Source organism: Notothenia rossii (assembly GCF_949606895.1).
Source record: "Notothenia rossii genome assembly, chromosome: 7".
Taxonomy (NCBI): domain Eukaryota; kingdom Metazoa; phylum Chordata; class Actinopteri; order Perciformes; family Nototheniidae; genus Notothenia; species Notothenia rossii.
The window spans coordinates 28041859-28068696 of NC_136905.1; the positions used below are offsets into that span (position 1 = coordinate 28041859).

A 26838-nucleotide genomic window follows, 5' to 3' on the forward strand; every position below is an offset into this window, starting at 1 on the left:
GCTTCCTTCAACACAGAAAGTATACAACTAAGTGGGACCAAAACAAACCAGTCTTCATTATATGAACACGACGATAAGAAATACACTTCTGAAAGAGCTATTGATGAGGATGTAAAGATATGTGTTAACACCTTGGACAAGATGAACAGCTGGTGGAGAATTGATATGATGGGTGTCTACAGAATTAGTAGTATCGAAATCTTCCACAAAAAGTCTTCTCATAGTGATATAAACGGTGTTGAGATCTACATCGGGTACTCTCCTGAGTGCAACAGAACTGCCGACCTCAAGTAATAGCCTAAGTTACTTTGATTTCCTTTACTTCACATTTTCAGGCTTCAAGACGTCAAAGAAAATCTGTCTCCATCTTGTGTTCATCTCTTTTTCTCTCTTCAAGGTTTGAAACAATTGGAAACTTCCAAATAGAACATTGGAATACCTTTATAGGTAATGGAAATGTGTCTGGACGCTACATCACTGTGATCTACCCAAAAAAGAAGCATTTAGTTCTGTGCAAAGTGAAAATCAATGGCACAAAAGAAGATACAAAATATATATAATCATAAAATAATTAAATAATTGGCATAAAGAATTGGGAGGGATGAAACCCTCTTTAATGGTCACACATGCAGAGCACACAGCACACACAGTGAAATTTGTTCTCTGTATTTAACCCATCCTAGTACCAGGAGTCTAGTACCAGGAGTGTAGTACTAGGCAGCAATTGTGCAGCGCTCGGGGAGCAATGGGCGATGGGAGAGGGCCCTGGGACTCCTTTCACTGCCGCACCGCTGAAATGCATGCTTGGGCACAGTGCCAAGTGTAGTAGCAGTAACGTAACATGCAAAGCTGAATGTAAAGTTGGACAAGATTGAAAATGAAACTGGAGATGGAGATACCTTACATGATATGACACACAAGAACAACTTTTTTGTGTATGTCGTTTGGAGGTTTTTCAGATTTAAAAAATCTGATGTGGACTAAAATTGTTGTCCGAGGAGGTAACACAAGTCATTTATTCCCCCACCTTAACAGAAAGAACTTATTAGAGTATGAATAATGTATGAAAATACGATGGGCTTCAACAAATGTGTAAAGTCAAGTCAGGCGTCGCTTGAAGAAGCATGTTCCAGGGACTGCCTATGATAGGAAAAACATATAAATGTAAACAAATGTCAAATCATTGAACATTTTATAAATACCGTGATGCCGTTATAATTTGGGGGAAAAAACTTGAAATTAGTTTTTTGTCACACCGCCCAACCCTAATTATTACCATAGAAGATGTCAAATCATTTGTCTATTTGTCCTATTCTTTACTGTCATTTCTGTGGGAGGTAACTAAACTTCTTCACATATTTGGTTTTTATTCACTTTGAAAATATTAAGCTTATGTGTTTGTTTTTCTAGAATCACCCTTTGTGCTGATCCAAGAGAGTAAGACTTGGGAAGAAGCTCTGTCTTACTGCAGGGCCGAGAACATGGACCTTGCTTCCATCCTTGACGCAAAAACCCAGACCATGGTTGAGTTCGAGGCCATGAACGCCACCATTGACTTTGTGTGGCTGGGACTCGGCCACATCTGCATCCTTGATTTCTGGTTCTGGGTCAATGATCACTGCTTAAAATTTAAATACTGGGCCCCAGAAAGTGGGACAGACGTCTGTGACGTGAGTGCTGCCATGAAAAAAAAAAGGAAGCATTTTTGGTACAAAAAGAAAGCTGAACAGCCGTTTAATTTCATCTGTGAAAAGTGAGAGAAATCATTGTTGTTGTCTCTTCTCTGGTCTTATTTTAATTTGGATTAGGTTTAGTACTGGCAATAATGTGTTCCAACAGATTATCCTCCAATAGGTAGGCTATGTTACGGTTCAGGCTCAGTGCAGCAGCATCCCATATAAAAGTGATGGAACAAAGCGGAGGGTATTTGCACTGATCATTTATACTTTAAGTTGGTTTAAATGGCAACAGTTGATTTAATTTGTGTCACTATGTATTTTAGGCCAGATATGCAGTGACTTTTTGAAATTTGTCCAAAGTGGTGTCAATGTATCCTTCATTTGTAATTTATGATACTTTAATATATAGTGATTAAATGATATATATATATTTTAAATCATATTATTGAAATGAAACTTGGCTTCATTTGAATGGTCTGTCCATATTTTCTTGATAAATGTTGATATTAATAAATATACAAATGTTGTCTCTTAAATTAAAAGGATTTTGTATTTTCTCATTAAATAATTCTTATGTGGCCACAAATATTTGGTATAACTTTAGTAAGATGGGCCTACAACTTTTCTATGTGCCGCCATCAGTATTTATTTTTTGATTGAATGACATTTACACTTATATCATTTCCTCTAAATGCATATGTGTGAAAAGGCCTACTTATTGGTGGGTTCCGTTTTTTGGCTGGGCATTATGACGACACACACTTGCCTTCAACAATAATTGTTTTTGGCATTTGAGTTTCAGTTTAATCAATCTTGTGTTCATGTTTGCTGCGTGTAACCATATACTGTGTAACCCATTTCCTTCGTCGCTCGGAACCTTTCTGCCCGGAACTAGTATTCATCCTCGACGTTGTATCCGTTGTGCACTTTACACTTAAGTACCCATGAGGGTGTAAACAAACCTGCATGAGTTTCAGATAGACATTTGTTTGTGTCGCGTTAAATATTAATAGTAGGGAGTTATTCGTGATTTCCCGATGGAGATATTTGGGAGCACGTTCGACGACTCTGTGTTTCTGCAGGCGAAAGACCGAGTCGCCGTGCCTCTGTCCCATTACAACGCCAAACGCTGTGAACCAGAGGCGAGTCTGTTCAATACAAACCATACACAGCAACGTTATAAACGTAACGTTACTGGATAAACAAGCAGCTGCTGTGTGTAGTATTTGATGCAGGGCATTGAAGAAGCCACCCAGGTCTTGTGGCGGGAAAAGGCTATGAATGAAAGGAAGCAGCAAGCTAGCTGTGGTCAACTCTTTAGTAAACAGTATGGCCTGTCTCCACGAACATAGAGCCAGTGGTGGTGGAAAGTAACTAAGTACACGTTTACTCAAGTCATGTACTTAAGTACACATTTGAGGTACTAGTACTACTCTTCTACATGTTGGAGGCACATTTGGTATTTTTAACTCCACTACATTTATTTTTCCAGATTGATTTACTATTTACTTTAAAACATTCAGATTTTGACGAACAACACTTAGGAAACTATTTAAAAATATATGATTATTTATGATTACTTAAATGTGAAGAGTCGTTTTACTTTAGTACCATTCTTGTTGCAGTACATTTACTTGAAATTGTGTTCTTTTTTAAAGTTTGGTATTAGTACTTTTACTCCAAAAAATAATCGGAATACTTTTTCTACCACTGCATAAAGCTATCGCAGTACATGATATACTCAAATAAGGTTACCAGACTTTAAAAACAACAGGTATGCTCCTTGTACCCTACATGACAGCGTTAGTTATTTTGCAGAGTACACCCTTATTTCTTCGTCTTGTTTCTCTGCAGTGGTTCTGTGAGAGTTCTGCTCTCTGTACAGATGATCCTTTGGAGAAGCAGAAGGTGTATAAGTTCAGAGGAGACTTGGCTTTGAAACAAGGGAACTATCAGGTATTAAGACAGTCGATTATCCCTCATTTTAAATACTTCTCACCGACCATTGTGAATTGTTTTACTGACCAGTGAAGTTGAAAACAAGTTAAATACAAATAAGTGGATACTCTGAGTTCAATGTGTTCCTGCTGGTTCACGGGGACTGTTACAGTATGCAGCACTGTTGTCATGGGCCGGTATTTGCACGTTTTTAGAGCTGCTGCTATGTAAACAACATCCAGCATTGGTTACATTACTTATTCCTGTCATGTACACGTTGACATATTCTACCCAACAGAGCAAAAAGGAATATATTAACTATATTCAGCCGTGTGCTACTGAGCAACATTTCAAGATAACAGAAAAAAGACTAGTTAAGTAACATATAACTACATCACACCAAACCTCCTTGTGAAACCAGGTTTAGATGTTAAAATACAAAACAGCTGTAATCTGCTGTATTTAGAGCAACACAGTTCTGCTATCATGATATGTAATTATACACACACTGTAACCTTCGGGGTTGCAAAGGGATGCTACATTTAATTACATTTTACAAATTTAGCTTTTATCCGGAAACATTTTCTCTCTCAATAAAATCTTATTACAAAAATGTAACTTTTTAATAGTGACATTATGTGTACTACACTCGGCCCGATGGCATGTCTTGGTTATAAGTTTGTCTAATGTTGTTTTAATATTTTAATTCAACTTTTTATATTTTATTTTATTTCCTATTTTATAAAACTGTAAAGTGTCTTTGAGCACCTGAAAAAGCACTTACAAATAAAATGTATTATTATTATTATTAATGTTTCAAAGAACATTATTTTTCAATGTAAGAATTAACGCTTTTATTTAATTAAAAAGTTTCCATCTTTTCCAATTGTACTGTATTGTTCCGACCCTAGTCCCATATCGATCATGTGATCTGTTATCCCCTTTGAGGAATGTAAATGTTGTGTTGTCGTTGTGCGGTGGGTTTAGCAAGCCTTGGATGTATACAACAGCTGCCTGGAGCTGAACTCTGCCAACAACCTGACCATCAGGAGAGATGTGCTGGAGGGAATGGCCCGATGCTGCACCGAACTGGGACAGAGGGACCGGGCGCTGCACTTGACCGACCTGCTGGTAATTCTCCAATGAGCTTTTCCTACTCTGACTGCAAGTCCCCTATCTGTATGTTTGGTGTTTCAAAAATTAGGGCTTCACAATCAATCAAAATCGCAATATGTGGTAGTGCAATATCTGGTAGATGCAACATATATGAAAGTATCATTCATGAAGTATTATGTTGCTGCAGAAAATCCGGTATCCTACAGACTAAAATTCCTTGTTTTATATCGATCCTTTAAATATTATAATATATATTGCTATTGCAATATTATGTAAAATATTCGCAATGAGTTATTTTTCCAAATTGTGCACAACATTTAGTAGATGACTAGTATAAAACCAACAAGGACAAAAACAATAATTCACCATTTGAGATATTTTGTCTCGTGTAGGCAGTGGCTAGTAGGTCACATGGTAGGTTGAAGTTTAAACAGTATACATATGTGTATTATATGATACAATACACTTTCAATAAAAGCAAATATTAAACTTTTATTTCTTAACTTCAAGGTAGCCATTGTTCTTTTCACCGCATGTTAGTTGTGTGCCTTCAATGGCTTAATACCTATTAAAATGATGTATGAGTAAACCTGACAATTTCCCTGGGACAGCCTTACTATTGCCCTTTTCCTCACATTTCTGCGCCATTAAAGAGGAGTGTGTCTGTGTTTTTATGTGCCCCAGATTCTGGAAAGCTCCGGTATTAAAAAGCCGTAGTCACATTTGCATTTCCATAGCTCTAATAAAATGAGATAAGAAACCAGTGTGAAAGCTTCGCATTAGAAAGTGACCAGAACTCAGTCTACATGATCTCTCTGCAGAGCAAAGACGCGTCCAACACCTGTCACCTGATCAGCATCCTGCTTCTTAAGGTAAGCATTAGCAAGAACACAAGCAAATCATTCTAATAAATTCCTCTACCTGTGTGACCTTGAATCCTCAAAGAAAGCTTTGTTTTCCTTGCATAACGGTCAAAGAAGAAAGAATGTATGAAAACACCCGTATAGAAACTCATGCTCTGTAATCCAAGTCTCATTTATCAAGTCATATGCTCACTACTTGCCAAGCACATTTACACTAAAACTGTAATATTTCAAACACTAATGCTAAAACATTCTCACGTCATTTTATATAGTTTTGCTGTCGTTAAACGCGACCCCCCTTTTACATCAACTCATCAAGAAATGTTCTCCGTTACTGAATTATTCCTTCACTGTGAAAGCATGTGAGAAAGATAACGTTTTCTTCATGATTTCAGGGTAACAGAATTATGATTGCATGTTAATATTATCATTTTATAGGTGTTCCTTTAATTCAAATGTAATCCTTCACTGAAGGTCAGGATCCACCAGCATTTTGGAGCCTTAGCATCGAGGATGTCCTGCCTGCAGCAGCTTTGCAGCCTGCTGCCCTTCAACCCCTGGCACTGGTTCAACCTGGGACAGATGTGTCTGGAGCTGCTGGACAGCAACAGAACCTCAGGTAGGATGGGCTCCATTTCTTCTCATCTAGCACTCGTATCATATATTAAAAGTCAACAATGCAGGAGGTTTTTTGTTGTTTATTGATATGTTGAACTAACGCCTTTGCAATCGCTTAATTTGAGCAAAAAACAAATGCATAAATGAAAAATAGAACAAATTGACATTGGTTTTATTTGATTGTTGTATTTTCCTTTATTAGGATCTTGTTCTTCACAGAGTTGTGAACCAGCAGAGAACACACAGAATGATGGAGACATTCAGGAGCAGGAGGAGGAGGAGGCAGCAGAGCTCCATGGAGACAGAGTCTGGCTGAAAGCTTGCACCTGTTTCATCAGGACAAGGTAAAGTAAATACGCTTTAATACACAGCACAAATTAGACAACTTACTAATAGAAGTCGGTAGAACTACAATTAAATATATTGGAGTTGTTGAAATCCACTGGAAATATTGGATATTTTATGAACTTCTTTAAAGAAATAAGTTTGCACCCCTGATCATTTTGATCAACACTTCAGCAAGACATATCCTTTTTTAAAATCAGTTGTCCCGCACATCTGCAGCTCATCCAGATAATCATATATACAGATTTTTATCCTGAGACTTTGACCTCCCCGCACCAAGATCAGAGTGGTATTTTTTGCCCACATCAAGCTACACAATAATCTGTGAATACTCTGACGAAACTCACAGTTGAAATGTAAATCGTGGTGTCTGAATATCTCCCTCAGACTCCTGCTGAGATTCCTCCGGCAGCAGCAGTCGTCCTTTGTGTTGCAGCGCACTGAAAGCACCCTACAGACGACAGATGAGGTGCTGCAGAGGCTCAATCCCAAAGAAACAACCCTGCAGACTCTCACTGAGGTGAACATGTGCTCCTGTTTTTGCCTTGAATATGGACAGTTTCCACTACGGGTGGGGGAAATAATCGATACAGCATAGTATCGCGACACTTTGCGTGGTGATATTGTATTGATACACGGATCCCAAGTATCGATATTTTATCATATCAACTTTTTTATTATTATTATTTATTTATTTTATATAAACTGTAGCATATCGCTCCGAAAGATGGTCATATATAAAACAGGAAGTTACGTTAAGACATGTATACAATTGCAATGAAAGTAACAAAAGCCTTTTCAGGTTCAAATAACACAAATTGGGTTATTTACATAAACTATTCATATTGCAAATACATTTTTTAACCAGGAAGGGAAGACGGACATGGATATAACCCATGTGATTTGCAATATATCATATCGCAATACTTAGCATATCGTAGAATCGCAATACTATCGTATCGTGGCTTAAGTATCGCGATAGTATCGTATCGTGGGGAGCCTGGTGATTCCCACCCCTAGTTTCCACTAGAAACACACATTCACCTTCTCACTGTGATCTCCCAGGTGGTGTCAGAGGACCTGATCCCAGACAAAATGAGAGAGGACAGTCAGGACGGGGAGAGTCTGTCCAGTGTGTGTTTGCAGAGCTTCAAGGAGCGCTGGTGGAACAGGATCGTACTGACTGGTGTGCTAGAAACAGACGGCCGTCCTCAGACACAGACGTCCACAGAGAACTGACAGGAAGACCCTGTCCCTGTGCAGATCCCACCAAAGAGCAGGAGAAATTGAGTGGGAAATCCACAATATTGATATCATAACAAGACCCCATACATTCACACAGTACATTTGAATGCTGACAATCTCAGAAATATCTCAACTGTTTTGACTCACACACTTCCACAGAATTGTATTCATTTTATTCAAGCACAGATACAGTAGAGTATTTAATAAAGCAGATACAAATATCCACTTCATAGTGTGTGTGTTATGATTTATGACAAGGATTATTTTCTGGACCACCAGCAAAGTGATATATGATTGATACAAATTGTATTCGCGGAAATGTCATTCATGCCTTAACATTTTCAGGAAACTGACGTTAAAGTTTTAGGATTAAAAAAGAAAAGAAAATGAACAAACAATAACCAAGGTAAGACCGTGCGGTCAACAGAAAAGATCAGGCTTTGTCATCCACAAACCCCGGACATATAATGTGCCATAAATACCATAAACTACCACCATGTGAAAATTAGAAGAAGAGTCAAACTGCAAATGTGTGTGCTGTTAACAATAATGATAATAAGACAATAAACAATATAAACACGCATTTTGGCTGCTGCGCCCCTGCTTCCAGTCTTTATACTAAGCTAAATGACTTCTGGAAAAAGCTTCCTAATACACTATTTTGAATAGAATTTCAGATGAATAAAGTATTTTTGTTGACCTGTATGAGTAGACTGTGAAGTTGAATACGTGTCCACAAATTAAACACCATAAGTGAAAGTAATCTTCATATCTTTGGTACATTTGGAGGAGGGCCTGCTCGGTGTCTGTCGGTCAAGCTGTGGCTCCTTCCTAATGATGTAGTCCTGTCACTGTGAAATGTCCTCCAGCCCCCAGGTCTGTCTGTCCTGTAGGTGGTGAGGAGGGAGTTGCGGGGGGCCACAGGTCTGGGTCTTCCAGTGCTGCTCTGGGGTATCAAGTTCATTATGAGAGGGGACCTGGCTTGTTGAGAAGGGGGGGGCTGCAGATGTGTCCACGGTGAGAACAGCTGGGAGTCCATCCGAGGCTTAGGACTCAGAGCCTCTGCTGTAGGGTGGGACTCGAAGGAAACCTGATGGTGTCTCTGGGTTGGATCTTGCCTCCTGCGTTCTAGAGACGATACTTCAGTCTGCAGCCGAGATGTGTGTTCTCGTGTGTGTGTTAGAGGGAACCACCGGCCTGTCTTTGCTGGTTTTTGCTGTGATGTGGAAGGAGGCAGGACATTGGGATTATCAGATAGAAAGTCCACCTGTGGTTTAAAGTTGCAGTTCCAATGTTGTCTTTGTCTCTCCAGGCCGGCAGCCATCCCCTCCAGAGGCATGGTTTTCCCATTCCTTTGGCGAAACAGAAACCTGTCATTATGGTGCTGTTGATTTGTCCTGAGAGTTGGCCTCTCACTGGCAGTCCTAAGCTCTCTGTACGCGGGAGAAGCAGTGTGTCGAGGGTTTGACCTTTCAGCATTTTGTTCAGTTGTAGTGGTGATGGTAAGGCTGGTAAGCTGTGACTGAACATATGAGACATGTGTCGGGCTGAGAGGACTTGAGTGACTCTGGATCTGATGCTTCTCAACATTTGTCTTGTGCTCTCCCACTGTATGCTTTACCATTCCCTGATGTGCGCTCTGCAGTGGTCCAAGTGGTTTTGGGTACAGTTGTGTCCGTCTTTGATGCATGTGTGTACCTTCACCTGCCCTTTGAGGGCACTCCAAATCTGTGCTCTGTGGATTGCATGAAACCAGCGTTTTTACTTTGGTGTGAGGGTTTTGTGATTTCCCTTTAGGAGCACTGTGGCATGGTGCTGTGGGCGTGCTGGATTTCAGCTCAGCGTTTTGAGATGCCTGTAATGTTTGGTAAAGAGGGAGGAGGAGGGGCACGGTGATAAAGGAGATAAAGCCAGGGATGGGTTTGGAGCTGGAATGCAGCCTGAGGAACTCCTGATGGACAGGTCTGACCGCGCTGCCCCTCAAAAGAACTGCCAGAGTACGATGGACCTGCCAGGACAGCCAGGAGAAACTGAGGAGATCAAAACGGGCCCACTGACATGTTAGGGTTAGGGTTAGGGTTAAACCCTAAAACATTTTTTAATGTGTCAGTGGGTGACATGTTAGGGTTAGGGTTAAACCTGACTGGTTTTCGGACCCCCCCAGACCCCCCCAATAAAGCAAAACTGCACATTTCAGAGTGGCCTTTTATTGTGGCCAGCCTAAGGCACACCTGTGCAATAATCATGCTGTCTAATCAGCATCTTGATATGCCACACCTGTGAGGTGGGATGGATTATCTCGGCAAAGGAGAAGTGCTCACTATCACAGATTTTTTCAGATTTGTGAACAATATTTAAGAGAAATGGTTATATTGTATAGAAAAAATGTTAGATCTTTGAGTTCATCTCATGAAAAATGGGAGCAAAAACAAAAGTGTTGCATTTATATTTTTGTTCAGTGTAATAATATAATATGTTTTTCAAAATGAATATCTCAATATAAGTCATATTAACATGTCATAACTAATCCTAGCATGCCATCAGATGTTATTAAAGCGTGTAGAGTGTACCTGTAAGAGCCGGTCAGCACCTCGCTCCAGTCAGTGATGATGAAGCTCTCAGAAACCTGTCCTGTCAGCTTCCTGCCCGTCCTAGTACAGTAGGTCTGTCCCTCCACACTGCGGACCGACAGCTTCTATATATATATATATATATATATATATATATATATATATATATATATATACACACACACACACACACACACACACACACACACACACACACACACACACACACACACACACACACACACACACACACACACACACACACACACACACACACACACACACACACACACACACACACACACACACACACACACACACACACACACACACACACACACACACACACACACACACACACACACACACACACACACACACACACACACACACACACACTTTTAGAGTGCAAATTCTGAAAAGGAGTATTTGATAGCGATGATCAGAACTGAAGTTTGTCGGGGTGATGACTCAGACAACCTAATTTATCCCCACCTTTTTGGAAATTATACTATACCCAATAACTCTTGTTTTTACGAGCGACGCATCAAGTCTTTGCACAAGGCATATTATTAAATGCATGTATTGTTAAAAAACAACGTTTCGGCTTTAGAATGAAGACTACGCACACTTTACACAGACTTATATAATATATAAAACAACACACAAATCTGCACAACCTAAAGGCATCAAGAACAGCTTAAATGTAAACCTGTCCAACTGTTACCTTATTTATAATAACAAATATCATAACATGCATGATTATTAGCAAATACAAATAATAAACAAATAATAAAAATACTGCACTCAAGGAATGTCAAACAGGTGCTTTTCCCCCCTAACCAAGTTTTGGTGAATTCTTTCAGGCTCAGACAGACAGGAGGATGGAAAGAGGTAGATAAAGAGACCCACAGGGAAGTTTTTGCTGTCCAGTTTGAGGTCCTGCCACATGCTGAGGAACAGGTTCAAGTTGAGATGATCCAGCAGCAGGTGGACGGACACATTCCTCTTCCTGCTGGCCTCCAGAAGATCACAGAGTAGCTCTACGTCACTGAAGGTGTCCATCACTATGGCCAGGGCCTGCTTACAAACATTTCATTTAAGATTTCAATCACTATAACAAAAACCTGTGCAGACAGATATCACTCACTGCGTCACAGCACTCAGGGCTACACATTTGTATAATCCCTCACATGTACAGGCATGCATGATATGGCATGTTCTTATAATGTGCAGGCACACGAGGAAACACACTAAGTGCTCTCCTCATCTCACACAGAAACACACCCACCATGGCAGCCTTCCTGATGAACCCTCGGACCAGGTCCTTCATGCTGCCTGCTGGGCTGCCAGACTGGAAGAAGAGCTCAGCGATTGGCTCGTCCAGCAAAGAACCAGTCCGCCTCACATCTGGAAGAGACATGGACATGAGTGGAGAGTGGAGATCATGCTTTGATACTTTACAAAAAAATGTAACTTGGTGTTGTGATTTCACATTTGAAAATCGCATTTTTATCTTAAAATTGACATGGGATGAAAGACACATTTGTGTAACCTTACATGTAAATTAAAACTTTAACATGTCAAATAAATCACGTGATGCTTTGATTTTATACGTGAAACCAAATTTCACATTAAAAATAATTATGTTAGCTTAAAATTCAGGTGATAAAGGACCTGTTTGAAGCTTTGCAAGTCACACACATCACATTTGAACTCCTTTATGATTGGTGACTTTTCTCTATGAAAAATAATCATGCCCTATGTGAAGTGACACATTCAGGTCGTTTTGTTTTCACAAATAAAGAACATTACCAATTTGAATTCCCCATGTTATTAGAGATTACACTGTAAATGTAGAAACAGCAGAAAGATTGTATTCAATTCCTTATTTCAGAATAGTTTCTTTTGTGGACGAACTAGTGTTTTCTTTTTTGTCTCTTCACTTTTGCTGTAACAATGTACATTTCCCCTATGTGGGATGAATAAAGGTAATCAGATTTTATGTTATAAGTCTTGTCCCACCTTTGGGGCTCAGGTCCAAACCGACCACAGTAGAATCCTCAGAGGAACGTGCTATGGGAGACTGGGAGCCAGCAGACAGGGTGTCCACCTCGTGTCCGTCATCACAGGCACCAGGATCAGCTACAAAAAGAAACAAACCAGGAATAATGATCTTTTTTTAATCCAATTACTGAATCTATTGGTTACCGATGTGTTCAAACCTCAGGCAGCAAAGAGCAAGCTAAAAACAAAAACTAACCATCTCTGCCATTCTCCAGGATGTAACTCTTCTCCAGCTCAGAGAGAAAGTCCACTTCTTCCTCTGCACTCAGCATCTCTCCGTACCCCTCCAGACCCCGGTTGAGCAGGCAGTCCACGGCCAGCCGGGCGCTCTCGTTGTGGCTCAGGTCCAACGGGGGTCTGCTGGCCATGAAGTCACTGCAAGAGGAGGGGATGCGGAGGTCCTGAACCCGCCGCCTCACCATCCCCAGGGGCTTCGACCTCCTGTACCACAGCACTGACTGACTGCTGGCATCCATGGATGATGGACTTAATGCTGTTCAGTTTGTTAAGAGGTAAAATATTCTCATCAGACAATTATTTGATCAAAGGCGGGCGGTGCATGATCCTCAAGAGCCTGGGTGATCTGCATTTCTCTGACATTACATAAATGAAAGAACTACTGGTTGAACCATATACAGAAGTAAGGAGAAAACCCTAGACCCGCCCCTGCTGAGAACAATATGGTTACACGTGAGGAAAGGTGAGAGCAACAGTTATGCAATAAGGTGTTAAAAAAAGGAGAGAATTCACAAGAAAACATGTAACAAAAATCTATCCATAGGTAAGCTACGTTTATTTGTGAAATATGACATTTCTGCTTTTTCCTACAATGTGTGCATTTCTGGTTAAACATGAACATAAATGAAGAACTTTGTTTAACAATTTTTGCTTCAAGGGCCTGAGAGCGATTAGAGCAGGTGAGGACAGATACGGGTGCAGGGAGAGAAAGGGCTGAGTGACAGGAATGGGGATGGCTGTCGTTACGGCTCATGTCAAACAGCACCTGATGTTTATGGGAGTAAAAGAAAAGACAGAGAGTTCCAGACACACCCAGGGAGGAGAGACAAACTCGGACTCTCAGCTGTTTGACAGTGAGAACACTCTGCTGGTCGGAGTACAGTCCAACCTGATCTGCAGCTGGTTTGTGAAGAGACAGATTGATTTTGATTGTCAAAAGCACATGAACACAAAGCAACTCAACAAACATCCCTCATTTATAGTGATGTCTAAAGTAGGAACTGGATTAGCATTTTTAATGTTGTCTCTTTAACACACTATCTGTTAGAGGTGTAAATATTTGGGTATTTCACTAATGCATTACAAAATAATCCAGATTCGGTATTTAGAGGTGCTTTTTTTGTTAGGATCTTCTCCAATCAGCTTTGCGATTGATAAATGCGATGTGGCAGTTCTCTCTTGATATGAGCGGGATGCAGCACTGGTGTATTTCAAGGCCATTCTAGGCTAGTTACTCAAGTATGTAGAGGAATCTCTGAATTCCCTTCTTTGCAAGTCTTTGCATGACCTGCAGGATGGACTCAAAAGCTACAACACATTACAACCTGTCATGTCTGTTGTCTGTTTGAATCACGCACTTACAAATCTTTATTGATGCGTGCACATTTGTTTTAACCTCATACCTTTTGCATTGTATTGGACGCAAGTACGTAATTTGCAGGAACAAGATGAATTACTTTGTTGGCTTCTTGGCAAGATTGCTGTTGTAAAATGTTGGTTATATTTGGTTAAATAAATAAAGTTATATCAGCTGAGGCATTTGTGTAAACACACAGGGCAAACCTAAGTAAAAACACTGGTCCATGCTACTGCACACATCTCTTTTTAATAATAACCTTTTAGTATTTGTTAATTCTGTGACTTCAAGACCAAGTTCAATTTATGTAAAAATAACCTGTTATTTGGAAACATTTGGAAAGATAATGCTAGCTGCTTTTAGAAACTAGCCATTTCCAAAATGCATTTTACAGACTAAGGTGAAAACTGGTATTTTTTGGTGAATTTTTAATAAGTAATGCAACGCAATAATGATCAACACGTCTTTCATTGGTGTGTAGATATACCGTCCATTAGTAGCATTAACATTTTTGGAAGTTGATAAACAGAATCCTAGAAGAAGCAAATCTTACTTCTACCAAGATCCTTTATTCCCCAAACCCTACTTTCTATAAATTATTTAAAAGCAAAATAAAAGAGAAAGTGGAATTAGGTTTTACATTTTTTTTTATCCAAACCAGATTATAAATAATAAAATGAGAGAAAATGCATTGAAATAAAAATGCTAAATGGCGCACCAGCAAGAATACTTAAATAACCTACAACTATGAATATAAAGTGTACAAATGAAAAAAAAACTACATTGGAATGATACAATAACACATTTGGAGGTAAACAAAGATGTTCCACTGCTCTGTAAACAAACTAACAGATGTCTATCATACAGCTATACAAAGTACCTAAGTGTTGTGTGCTGCATCACTTTGTGACACAGGGTAGTGTTCAGCAGTTACAGACAGAGAGGATGATACAGCTTCTAGCTTTTGTTTGGCCAGGGCCACAGATAGAACTGAGTTGAAAATGAATGGTACTGTAGCTGCTAGTGAGGGTTTTACCAGAGAACTCAGCAGATGATGGAGCCAGGGAACCAGTCAGAGGACTGAATGCACACAGAATGAGAACAAGTGGTTTTTAGAGGATGCTTTAGGAATACTCTGACAGTCAGCAGCCAGGATGCTCCTCAGTCTGTTTCTGTAGTCTGAGATAGGAATATGTTTCTGTGATGAAGACAGGGATGAGTCTGTCACTGGGAGACAGAGTCTGTCACTGGGAGACAGAGTCTGTCACTGGGAGAATGAGGACGGAGTCTGTCACTGGGAGACAGAGTCTGTCACTGGGAGACAGAGGAAGGAGTCTGTCACTAGGAGACGGAGTCTGTCACTGGGAGACAGAGTCTGTCACTGGGAGACGGAGTCTGTCACTGGGAGACGGAGGACGGAGTCTGTCACTGGGAGACGGAGGACAGAGTCTGTCACTGGGAGACGGAGGACAGAGTCTGTCACTGGGAGACGGAGTCTGTCACTGGGAGACGGAGTCTGTCACTGGGAGACAGAGGACGGAGTCTGTCACTGGGAGACGGAGGACAGAGTCTGTCACTGGGAGACAGAGGACAGAGTCTGTCACTGGGAGACGGAGGACAGAGTCTGTCACTGGGAGACGGAGGACAGAGTGTGTCACTGGGAGACGGAGGACAGAGTGTGTCACTGGGAGACGGAGGACAGAGTGTGTCACTGGGAGACGGAGGACAGAGTGTGTCACTGGGAGACGGAGGACAGAGTGTGTCACTGGGAGACAGAGGACAGAGTGTGTCACTGGGAGACGGAGGACAGAGTCTGTCACTGGGAGACGGAGGACAGAGTCTGTCACTGGGAGACGGAGGACAGAGTGAGGACAGACGGGGAGGAGCCGCCCTCTCTGGCTCTGGCAGCCAGCTTCTGTCTCAGCTCTCTGATCTCCTTCATCAGATTTCTCTCGCTGCTGTCCAGCTGGGCCCGACCTCTGTCCAAGGAAACTGTCAGGAGTCAAAGAAAGACAAACACATAGAAACATTATTCATACACTAACTGAAGAGAAGGCTGGCCATATTATTTAGAGCTGCAATGGATGAAACAGTTCAATGATTGAATGATGACCAAAAAGGTATGCATGAGAGTAATTGCCCATTCGACCCACCCCTCTTGAGAGCAATTTAACATCATCTCTTGCTCTTTTGCTAAGCAAACAACTAATGGATTGCTTGTGAAAAATAACAGCTAATTTATTGATAAAATATTTAGCATCTTCTTTATAAAAATATTTGTAATGCCCCTTCTACGAAAAAGTAGGTTTAGTGCTTCATAAAGTCTCAACCTTTTGTTACCCAATTGCAAGAACTTTGTCCAGCAAGATGAGAAACAAGAAAGTATTTGCAAAACCTGCGACCATGTACACACACACACGATCATGTACACACACACACACACACACACACACACACACACACACACACACACACACACACACACACACACACACACACACACACACACACACACACACACACACACACACACACACACACACACACACAATTACTGAAGCCGAGAAACTGTTAGCCTGCATCACTTCTCATATTGTAACACCACTGCTGATTGAAGGCATAAATTACATGAGTTTTTTTAATTCTTGCAAACTATTGAGCATGTTTATATAAAAGAAAAATAGCTTTGTAAAAAGAAAATGTTAAATTAGTATTTAATATAACCATTTGGCAGTACTTCCATAGTCCACTAGACGGTGCTCTGAGGCACACTACATAAATCTTGTGATCTCTGCAATTGATCACTTTGTTGGATGGTGGGCAACACAGACATGTCACCAAACACAAGGCTGCTGCTGCTGCTGCTGTGCGGCTTTGCATTTGTGGCTCTTCATCAGAGAGCCGTTTGAGCTGAAGCAGTCTGTATCGTCACCTTATGAAAATAACACACCTGTTGGTATACCTTAAGAAAACAGGAGAATGTCCACAGTGACTTACAGACGGTGGAGGTGCTCTCTGAAGGCGATCGGCTGTTCAGACACACCATGTTGGTTTGTGCCTGCTTCAGGGGGGGGGCAGGGCCGGGCCTGACGTCTGGACCTGCAGCGCTGGGTCCAGCACTGACAGAAGGGGCGGGTATGGGTCGATGAGGAGGCGACACTACCCTCACCTGTCTTCGGACGTCTGAGACAAAGCACACACTGGTACATTAGATCCACGTCAGGCCGCAAACAAGTCGTGTGTGTGTGTGTGTGTGTGTGTGTGTGTGTGTGTGTGTGTGTGTGTGTGTGTGTGTGTGTGTGTGTGTGTGTGTGTGTGTGTGTGTGTGTGTGTGTGTGTGTGTGTGTGTGTGTGGAGTCATACCCGTTTCAGCTGAAGACAGAGGCTGCTCCTGTAACTGAGCTCTGGAATTCATTACCTCATCCCACTGCAATGAAACAAGTACCTTTATGAATAACAATAAGCAAAACATTTCATTTTCCAGACCCCACAATGTGTCTTCCGTGATGTTTCACAGTTAATTCATGGATTGAAGGTGGGATATTATGCGTGTCGATCACAAAGATTAATTTCTTGAGAGCCATTTGTTTATATTTATTTAAAGATAATAAAAACGCCCATGCTGTTAGTTATAGTAGTTGTACATTAGTAATACTTAAATTGTTGTCTTGGCAAACACTCGTGTAGTTCTCACCTTCCTCCCGGCATCATCCCTCATGGTGTCCTCCAGCCTCTCCTCCTCTGCCAGGGTCTGCCTGTGACTCTCTGCCAGTCTCCCCCTGTTGCTCTGCTGCTGGGCGTGGACCTGCTGCAGGCGCCCCCCCACCTCCCTCTGCCAGTCCGACTCCAGGCCCAGCTGGCACGCCTCCGCCAGGGACTCCTCCAGCGCCTGCGTGTGTGAGAGAGAGTTAACTCATACGAGGGAAGCTCACCGGTAGCAGGGCCAAAACCAGATTTTGCGTGCCAGCGAGGCTTTGAGAGTTTCTCGTGAAGTCAGAGGAATTCACAAGTGTTTGAAATGCTGACATATGTTGTTATTATCACACTGGCTGCGTATTGGAAAGTCCTTCTAACCTGCATGTTGGTCTCTGTGTGGTGTAACAGCTCTGTGTAGTTCTCCTCCTCTCTTTCTGCCTTCCTCATCTTCATCTCCACCTCCTCCTCAACCTCCCGTCCCACACGCTCCTGCTCCTTAAACAGGTGCTGAGGGAAACAACAAACAAACACTTCAGACACACAATTATTACAAAAATCTGATCAGCTAAATATTTGAACGGCTGACCTGGGACTGGTGTCAAACATGTGCTCTATTAAATGTCCCATGAGAAAACACAACATATGCTTTTAGTATTTTCAACTGCAACATGTTTACTAGCTTTAGATGAGACATCACTGGGGGATAAATGCTCACACGGATAGAGGAAGGAGGGAGGGAAGGAGGGAGGGAGAAGTTAATAAAAAGATAAGGCGTAAGACGAGTAAAAAGAAGTTTCAAGTCTTTTGAATCTCGGTCACCTGTTCGAGTCGTTTCCGCTGGGCCTCCAGCTCCATCTGTCGGACTTCCAGATCCTGGACTGCTGTAGCCGTTTCTCGTTCCCGGAGATCCATCTGTAGCACAACATGTGGGTTATGCTTGGGTCAGTGCTCAAAATGACATTTCCTTTGAATACATACAGACAATCCCACCAGCTGCATTAACTGTGATCAGCACAGCTTGTATTTCTAACATGGGCTCCTTCTTATATAACACCACCTTGAATGCATCTCCACAGGTTACCTTTTTACTGATCTCCTGGTCCAGCCTTTGAACCTGCGAGGCTCTGAGGTCCTGTTGGTGTTTGAGGAAACGTCTTTTGGTCGCATCCAGCAGCTGTAGCTCCTTCACCTTCAGCTCTCTTTTCATGGCTGCCAACCTGCAGAGAACAGAGCCGTGTCAGAAGCCTATTCTGCCAAATCACATCACTCTTTTCTCTTGCTCCTACTTTGTTCTCTGCTGAGTTAGTTTTTCCTCTTCTTGTGCCAGGATGTTTCTGCGCTGTTCCTCTGCATTCTGCAACAGCTCCTATGTTCATATGAAGAAATAATGTATTTAGCTCACACCATTTTCCTATAAGGACGAACTATACGAGGAAGACAAGAATGTCATCATAACATAATATGTGCTTAACATGGATTTATGATAAACAATATCTACCTGTTGTGCATAATAGGCCTCCTCTTCAGCCTGGCGACGCATGCAATCTGTGTGCAGTGCTGACACCTCCTGCCTTGTGTGATAAAACATCTGTTACAGCTTGAAATGTATTATATTACACTCATTTGAGCTCATTTCATATGCAAATCTGCCTATCTTCTTAAAACTGTTAATACTCTAGCTCAGTGGTTCTCAACTGGTCAGGCCTCAGGACCAGGACCCACTTTTTCCTTTGTCAATAAATTCGCAACCCGACATTTTGAACCCCTCAAATATATTTAACAAAAAATCGTACTGTAATATATATATATACGCTTTTCAGCATACATTATTAATTAAAGTGAAGTACAGTGCATATATCCCTTATATCCCTTCACAGAACTAAAGTATGCATTACAAAAAGGTTTAATGAGATTTTTAGAAATACTAACATAAACTACGCATTCTGGTACACTGAGAAGAAAATAAATAAATCTATTACTACCCGACAATATGTTATGCCATTGTTTGTTTTTCACTTAGACAGCTGAACTTGCTGCTCCACACAGAGAGAAGAGTAAAGAGGAGATAGTCTGTGTGAATTACTTTAAATTGTGGGTAAGGGTAGATAGCTCCCATTGTTCTGTGACCTGTCAATCATCAAACTGGGGGTCATATTTCATCATGTGTTCATTTGTATCTGAAGTTGTACCCATGGATGTATAAAGAATAGTTCTACCACAAAGTTATTCTCCTTGGGGACTTCCGGCAACAATCTTGATCCTGATTGGCCAGAAGACTTGAAAAAACCTCAGCAAAGATTTTTTATTGAGAAGATGATCACTACGTGACAGAAGTTTTCAAAACCGTTTATGATCTCCGGTACTTCCAGTCCAACGCTGACTGCATGCACAGCGATACCAAATCGGGCCTTCAAAATAAAAGTTTGATGTTTTTCCAAAAAATAAAATTCTATTTATTTTTTCTTCACTCACACATCTGCGACCCACTCGAAACGGGTCCGCGACCCACCAGTTGAGAACCACTGCTCTAGCTATACGCTCACCTCTCACGGAGATACTCCATCTCTTGCAGTCGTATCTTCTCCCTCTCCCGGCTCTGGTATTGCACTATGAATTCTGGGTAGTGGTTGAACACGGGGTACTGGCCTTTGGTCAGTGGGGTAAAGTCAGAGAGCAAAGTCCTGGGATGGATGTCAGCCGGTGTGCTGCCCATGAGCCGGTAAGCCTCCTTTATCATGGCTCCCAGATCCAGGTTGTTACGATGGTGGAAGAAATACTGAGAGGAAAAGAAACAGGACAATGGAGGATGATTAGATGGGGGAGGACATACAGTTACCGACTATGGGTCTGACTTGATCTATTTACCTCAAAGTCCTCTTTCTGGGAACAGAGCAGCAGAGGCTCCCGGCAGCAGGTGATGTAGGCCACGCAGGCCAGGAGCAGGAAGGATGGATGGTTGGAGAAGATGTTGTCGAAGAGCCTGAGCCACTCCTCACGAGTAAGAACTTCTGAGAACAAGGTCTCCAGCAGCGGCCACACGTAGAGCTGGGAGAGATATAGAGATGCATAGTAGGTGCTAGCATCACAGGGGTGGGACATGTTTCACGTCAGCCTGTTTGTCCTGCAGTTACCTGGGAGGTGATGCCACAGTCCACCAGGTGCTGCAGCAGCTCCTTGTCATGATGAGCCAGAACGTTCTCCGCCATGCTCAGGATGTTCAGAGGGGGGTTGGGAAAGTATTCAAACCAGTGCTGACCCCAATTCACTGTGCAACCAAACATCTGAGTCATCAACAGACTGATAAACTGAGCAAAACAAAATTAAAATAAGTTCCGAAATGACAACAGTCCAACATTCTTTAGTCGCATTAGTAGCAGTGATTTTTGGTTTTAGGCTTATGAATGTAGCAGTGCTACCTTCTACACATAAAAAGGCCACAATACTTTCAAATATGTGTTGATGTAATTTAATATGTTTTCATAATGTTGTGCCTACTAAGAAAAGATTACTTCATAAATACAAACATTCAGTACCTATGACAGTGGCCACCACCTCAAAACTGAGCATGGGGTTGTTCTGGAAGAGTTTGACAAAAGGGAAGGCTACCAGGGGGAGGTACTCCACCTCTCCAAAGATGGCTGCCCAGTGAGCTAAGGCAGACAGAACCCTGAGGAGTGGAGGAGAGGACAATTAGGGAACAGTAACAGGGTCAGGCATTAGGGTGAGGTATTAGGGACCTAAGACCTTTATTTATTTTTTTAAACTAAAAAGTTCTAATGTTGAGAATTAAGGTTAAATGTGGAGAATAAGTCGAAAAGCAGAGAATAAAGTTGAAATGTCCAAAATGTAAATGGGCGAGAATATAGTGGGATTTTAAGTATACATTTTTTTTTTAAGAATAGAGTAAGGTGTGTGTGTGTGTGTGTGTGTGTGTGTGTGTGTGTGTGTGTGTGTGTGTGTGTGTGTGTTTACCTCTGCAGGCCCCTCTGTAATTTGTGACTTTTGATGGGGTATTTATCCTGCAGAGTGAGGTAGGCTGAGTGCAGGCCTTTGTCAGTCAGACTGCTGTACGCCGCATGGTTCTCTGGGAGACACAACAGAGACCGCCACACGAACATCCTGCAACACAGAAACGCAAATGTATCATGTTAATCTGACACTAAGTGTAAAAAGGTTGGCATGAATCCTCATCCTGTAGAAGTAATCTTCACCTGTATTTAGCTGGATACTCTCCAAACCCTTTGAGCAGAGCGACCAACCTCTTCTTATTCAGACCAGCAGGCAGTTCATTCTGTTCAAAGAAGCATAACCGTAACATGAAAAACCACTCATTGTAGCAAGTGATACTTTGTGGTGGAACATTCCTATGATTTAAAAAAAATTAAGACAATTTAAAATAGAACAGCATTGATGAGTGTTGATCCTACCTCTTTCTCCTCAGCTGTAAAGCAAGCAGGGGGTGTCAGTATCTTCACCTGTGTCTGCCTGCCTCTCTGAACGACCTCTGACCTGACCTTGACCTTTAAGTTAGACAAGTCCTGATCAGCTCCACCGCCAGAGACCACTGCAACCCTGGAGAGAGGAGGCTGGCCGGCGGGCGGGCGGGCGGGCGGGCGGGCGGGCGGGCGGGCGACACACACACACACACACACACACACACACACACACACACACACACACACACACACACACACACACACACACACACACACACACACACACACACACACACACACACACACACACACACACACACACACACACACACACACACACACACACACACACACACACACACAATGAACAACACCTTACATCACTTTTGAATCTTTGACATTGTTGATCTGTTATCACAACTCACTGCCACCTTGTTTAATTCCTGAGTGAGACTCTGAACACTGTAGACATTGATGCTGCCATTATCCATGATGGCCACCACGTGTCTGCCGTTGGGGCTGACCGTCGCTGTGGTGATGGCGTCGTCGTGGGAACCCATGTGGAACAGCAGCTTGCAGGTGTGGATGTTGATAAAACGCATCACACCTTCCTGGCTCAATACACCTAGCGTCTACATAGACAGAAAGAAATGCTCAAACAAACCCGACATGTTTGTTGTGGAGAATATAATCATATGTTTAACATTTACCACACCTGGCTGGCTCCTCCATCAAAGCTGTCCGGCAGGAAATCCAGCTGTCTGACGGTTCGGACCTGCGTGGGCATCTGAATCACCCTGATCAGCTGTTTGCTGTCCAGACACCACAGGTGCAGCAGGTTGGAACGCCCCCCAGCAGCAAGGCTCTTACCATCGCTGCCGACACAGTGAGAGTGGGAAATATAAATCATGAAAAAGTACTTTGGAAGCTACATAATAACTGAGGTGTAGTGATACGAAAGACCCACCGTGTGACAGCGAAGGCCTTGTAGGAGACTTTGGGCCCACAGTCGGGGACGGGGAGCTGGTATTTGCAGGACAGCGTGTCGCTCTCCCAAGCAAAGATGGAGTCATCGCTGAAGCAGCTGAGGATGGTGTTACTGAGAGGAAGGAAAAACACCTGCAACACAAACAGTGTGCAGTCCCCATAAACAATTGAAAAAGAATACAAAATGTTTGACTACCATACATGTGCGAGACATATTGTATAAATAGCTTAGAATTAACCCAAAACTAGGGCTAGGACTACACATGGCAAAAGACTACAATATTTATATAATAATTATATTTTATTGATGATTATTTTGTTCAGTTTGATGTTCAATATGTTTAATTTATGAAACCAAACAAAACCTAAACCCCTATTTCAAAAAAGATAAAACCCAGAGTGCCCCATTAATGCTAAGCTTCACGTTTTGATCAAACTTCTACCTGTCAATGCTGCTTTTTTATTTATTTATGGATGCATACCCTCTGAATACCAACAGACTGTCGGATGTTGAGCTTCCTCTTCCTCTCGAAGGTGTCCATGTCCCAGAGCTGAGCCGTGTCTGAAGACGTGCTGATGGCGTAGCGACCGGAGCTGTGGACAGAGATCGAAGAAACGGATCCCTCGTGACCCCGCATCCAACTGACCAGCTGCTTTGTGTCTGAAATGAGGGGAATGAAAAGATAGGTGTCATCAAAAATGACTCGTGTAGAAAAAGTCTTTAAAACCAAAAAACATACATCTATGAAAATAACAATTTGCAAACTGAAGTGGGGATGTTCTCCTATCCTACCTTTGTCAAAGCACTTGATGGTGTAGTCAGCCAAGGCCACCAGGAACTCTGTGGTCCTGCGGAGGCTGAAGGCCAGAGCAGTGCAGGCTTGCCCCGTCTTCTGCACCAGACGGAATCTGCACCGAAGAAAAGAAGCAATGAAAAACACAAGCTCAGATAAATGTGAAAGCATGCTGAGTCTAAGGAGTAAGGGCTGATCACTTTAAAAGGTCCCCTATTATACTGTTTCTCATCAATATATTATAGTTCTCAGATATATACAAAACATGTCTCGGAAGTGTTTGGCCCGAAACACCAAACCGATCATTGTAGCATCCCATAATCCCCTCTGTGTCAAAAGTGCTGATTCTCTGTCTGTTACTTTAGCTGAAAATAAGGAGCCACCCCCCACACCCCTCTGAGAGATATTTGGTTAAAAAGAACACAATGGTGCTCTAGGAGGAGATTCAGGTGATAAGGTCGGGGGGGGGGGGGGGGGCTAATGGTTACACAAGCCAACAAAATTGTTATGACATCATAAAGTGGCCAACATCTGATCAGCTCATTTTCAGACAGGTTTTTATATAAAAGGATCAGGAGAAAAAGAGAGAGAATCTTTCTTCCTGAAACTTTCAGAATCTGTTTACACAGAGGGGCAAATGTTGATGTAGAAGAGACATGAACAAGGAGTTTGCACAATAGGTGACCTTTAAGGAAACTGTGTTCTGTGCTCTAAATAAGAAAGGAAAATACATTTATGATAAAACATTATTATGTGCTTGGATATTAAAAAGAAAATTGGGACAAATAAAAAGTTTGTAAGTGTATTTACCACTCCAAATAGAATTGTCAGTATTACTTTTCCATTACTAGCATTGATAAGGAAAGTGTACACAGTAATTAAGACAGTAAGTGGACCATTATATTTGTGAATGTCTTAAACACAACTCTTTTGGGGCTTTTGAGATCAGTCATTCACCTGTTTCTACTGATGTCAAAGACGTAGATGTTGCCATGGTGATCTCCAGCCAGGAAAGAGTCCCCTGTGGTGTCAAAGGTCACATGGAGAAAACGCACTATCTTGGCCTGCTGAGCAGTGCGGACCACCGTCACCAACACTCTGGAGAGGACAAACAACACACCTTTAAAACATTCAACCAACTATTTACTATTTGTGGCTAGTGTGATATATCACTGGCTACTTTATATTGTTCTAATTTTCAATTACACATGTATACTGAATTAAAAACACACGCATTAGAAAGGAGAAATGCAAACTCAACAACACGTTTTAGTGAATCATGTATGCGCTCTAGTGGTTAAAAAACAAACTCAAAAAAGAGGCTGGAAAAAAACCAAACAGATCTAAAGACGGATCTCTTAGGGGTATAGAATATATGCTAATACCTTTAAACTTTATACATAGTGTTTGTCATTCAAATGTTTACAGTTCATACTTGGTTAAATGTAACGTTATGAGGAGTGCAACAAGTGTGTTACAGAACATAACTCCCTTACAATAAATAAGCAGTGTAAAAATACTCTGTTACAACAAGTACTGCATTCATATTTGTAATTAAGTTTAAGTAAAAGAGTATAAGCATCAAAATATACTTTAAGTAACAAAAGCAAGTTAGTAGTTTTTTAAAAATTATTTTATTTAAAGTATTGGTGCATTTATTTGTTCATTGCTTCAGTGTTGTACTTGGTAAAGGTTCATTTGAATTACTTTATAAACTACTGGATAGCCTATAATAATGTATGAGTCCATTTATATTTCGTATTAACCTAAAGCTGCAAAGAAGTGTAAGGAATATAATTTGGAAAATACTCAAGTAAATAACAAGTACCTCAATGTTTTACTTGAGTACCATACTTGAAAGTACTTAGTTACATTACACCACTAACCAGGTGCATCGTCTGGATATTTGAGACCTACCCTTTTCCTGGTGTTGGTTTTCGATGCCAGACTTTCCCCTCTTCTTTGTTTCCGATATCCGTCACCTCCATTTTAAAGATGTCTGTATGGTTTCACAGCATAAATATACAACATAATTTCCTCTTTAGCTTAATTTGTGCTCTTGACGCATTTTTACGGTGACAAACATGGCTAGCTAACAGACTGGTCTCTCTTTAAAGGCGGATCAAACAGCGCGAAATTCGAATGCGCTTCATTTTATAACATTACACGTATCTACAGTTACCGCGATAGAAGGTGTAAAGCTCGGCACCATTTCGTGTAAATCAAAGTTCAACAGCCCCTAAAAAAGGTTATCAGACTCTAAGCTTCCTAAGAGTTTGATTCAACTTCAGCTACAGGAGAGGTTTTTGGTTGTTTTGAGAACAGTTATTTAGGCGCCCTAAAATTACGTCAAATAGGCGGAGCAATATGGGAGTTGTAGTTGAAAACTACACTCATGGACTACATAAATAGCGTCTAGTTAACTGAGAGGGACCCTAAAATAAGTGTGTAATATTCATCTGTAAATAATTATAATTTGTGATTTTTATAGACCTATTGTATTATTATTAGTGAAAAGGGAAACATTCAATAAATCAGTCTCCATCATAACATTCAGTTTCCCAATTGTTCTAAGTTTTCTTTTTGTAAGCGTTATATTATATTTCTGATAATCTCCTACAACTAATGTATTTAAATGTTGATTATGTATGCACCACCGTACACCAAAGCATACATTGTATGTGTAAACTTACTTGGCAATAAAATACTTACTTATTCAGTACTGTATGTATCCCTCAGGCCTATTATATTGAATTAGCTGAACGCAATTATTATCAAAACCCTGAAAACGTTTACCTAACATCAGAGTTATGAAGTAAAGTAAAATTGTGATAAAGTTTCATTACTATCGATATTTATCATCAGTATTGATTCTTACTGGGCTTTATTT

At 41.4% G+C, this 26838-nt stretch overlaps 3 protein-coding genes across 5 annotated transcripts; 1 reads left to right on the forward strand and 2 right to left on the reverse strand.

The window, feature by feature from the left end:
* The first annotated feature begins 2582 nt into the window (after nucleotides 1-2582).
* cUnh8orf76 (chromosome Un C8orf76 homolog) lies at nucleotides 2583-8029 on the forward strand. The gene is made up of 8 exons (XM_079693714.1): nucleotides 2583-2821; nucleotides 3534-3635; nucleotides 4605-4748; nucleotides 5555-5605; nucleotides 6071-6215; nucleotides 6417-6558; nucleotides 6947-7079; nucleotides 7625-8029. The coding sequence occupies exons 1-8, from the start codon at nucleotides 2717-2719 to the stop codon at nucleotides 7796-7798; spliced, it is 996 nt and encodes a 331-aa protein (XP_079549840.1). The 5' UTR covers nucleotides 2583-2716; the 3' UTR covers nucleotides 7799-8029.
* A 134-nt stretch (nucleotides 8030-8163) lies between these two features.
* Nucleotides 8164-13086, reverse strand: fam83a (family with sequence similarity 83 member A). 2 transcript variants are annotated; one of them, XM_079693712.1, is made up of 6 exons: nucleotides 12638-13086; nucleotides 12400-12519; nucleotides 11666-11784; nucleotides 11287-11454; nucleotides 10375-10499; nucleotides 8164-9834 (listed from the first exon to the last, which is right to left on the reverse strand). In XM_079693712.1, exons 1-6 carry the CDS (start codon nucleotides 12915-12917, stop codon nucleotides 8571-8573), a joined length of 2076 nt encoding a protein of 691 aa, XP_079549838.1. In that variant the 5' UTR covers nucleotides 12918-13086; the 3' UTR covers nucleotides 8164-8570. The 2 variants fall into 2 exon arrangements, with proteins under 2 accessions (XP_079549838.1, XP_079549839.1); XM_079693713.1 differs by having other exon boundaries at nucleotides 9647-9812.
* Nucleotides 13087-14664: 1578 nt separating this feature from the next.
* Nucleotides 14665-26302, reverse strand: tbc1d31 (TBC1 domain family, member 31). Of its 2 annotated transcripts, none has more exons than XM_079693710.1 (23): nucleotides 25866-26302; nucleotides 24906-25046; nucleotides 23948-24063; nucleotides 23637-23815; nucleotides 23135-23286; nucleotides 22883-23042; nucleotides 22593-22799; nucleotides 22159-22317; nucleotides 21943-22022; nucleotides 21704-21850; nucleotides 21265-21398; nucleotides 20863-20996; nucleotides 20597-20776; nucleotides 20275-20507; nucleotides 19230-19302; nucleotides 19018-19097; nucleotides 18813-18948; nucleotides 18551-18643; nucleotides 18110-18238; nucleotides 17730-17924; nucleotides 17399-17462; nucleotides 17033-17218; nucleotides 14665-16027 (listed from the first exon to the last, which is right to left on the reverse strand). In XM_079693710.1, exons 1-23 carry the CDS (start codon nucleotides 25934-25936, stop codon nucleotides 15879-15881), a joined length of 3198 nt encoding a protein of 1065 aa, XP_079549836.1. In that variant the 5' UTR covers nucleotides 25937-26302; the 3' UTR covers nucleotides 14665-15878. The 2 variants fall into 2 exon arrangements, with proteins under 2 accessions (XP_079549836.1, XP_079549837.1); XM_079693711.1 differs by having other exon boundaries at nucleotides 22599-22799; nucleotides 25866-26301.
* Between the last annotated feature and the right edge of the window lie 536 nt (nucleotides 26303-26838).

Bases quoted from the DNA above. Each gene is read 5' to 3' on its own strand.
- cUnh8orf76 (XM_079693714.1), top strand. From the start codon at position 2,717: ATGGAGATATTTGGGAGCACGTTCGACGACTCTGTGTTTCTGCAGGCG. The intron at 4,749-5,554 runs GTAATTCTCCAA...ATCTCTCTGCAG, and splicing joins TGCACTTGACCGACCTGCTG to AGCAAAGACGCGTCCAACAC. The intron at 7,080-7,624 runs GTGAACATGTGC...GTGATCTCCCAG, and splicing joins CCCTGCAGACTCTCACTGAG to GTGGTGTCAGAGGACCTGAT.
- fam83a (XM_079693712.1), bottom strand. From the start codon at position 12,917: ATGGATGCCAGCAGTCAGTCAGTGCTGTGGTACAGGAGGTCGAAGCCC. The intron at 11,785-12,399 runs GTGGGACAAGAC...TGTCTCTTCCAG, and splicing joins TTTGGACCTGAGCCCCAAAG to ATGTGAGGCGGACTGGTTCT. The intron at 9,835-10,374 runs GTACACTCTACA...TGATCTCCTCAG, and splicing joins GTGCTGACCGGCTCTTACAG to TTTCTCCTGGCTGTCCTGGC.
- tbc1d31 (XM_079693710.1), bottom strand. From the start codon at position 25,936: ATGGAGGTGACGGATATCGGAAACAAAGAAGAGGGGAAAGTCTGGCAT. The intron at 24,064-24,905 runs GTGAATGACTGA...TCTTCGGTGCAG, and splicing joins TTTGACATCAGTAGAAACAG to ATTCCGTCTGGTGCAGAAGA. The intron at 20,997-21,264 runs GTACTGAATGTT...TTGGTTGCACAG, and splicing joins GGTGGTGGCCACTGTCATAG to TGAATTGGGGTCAGCACTGG.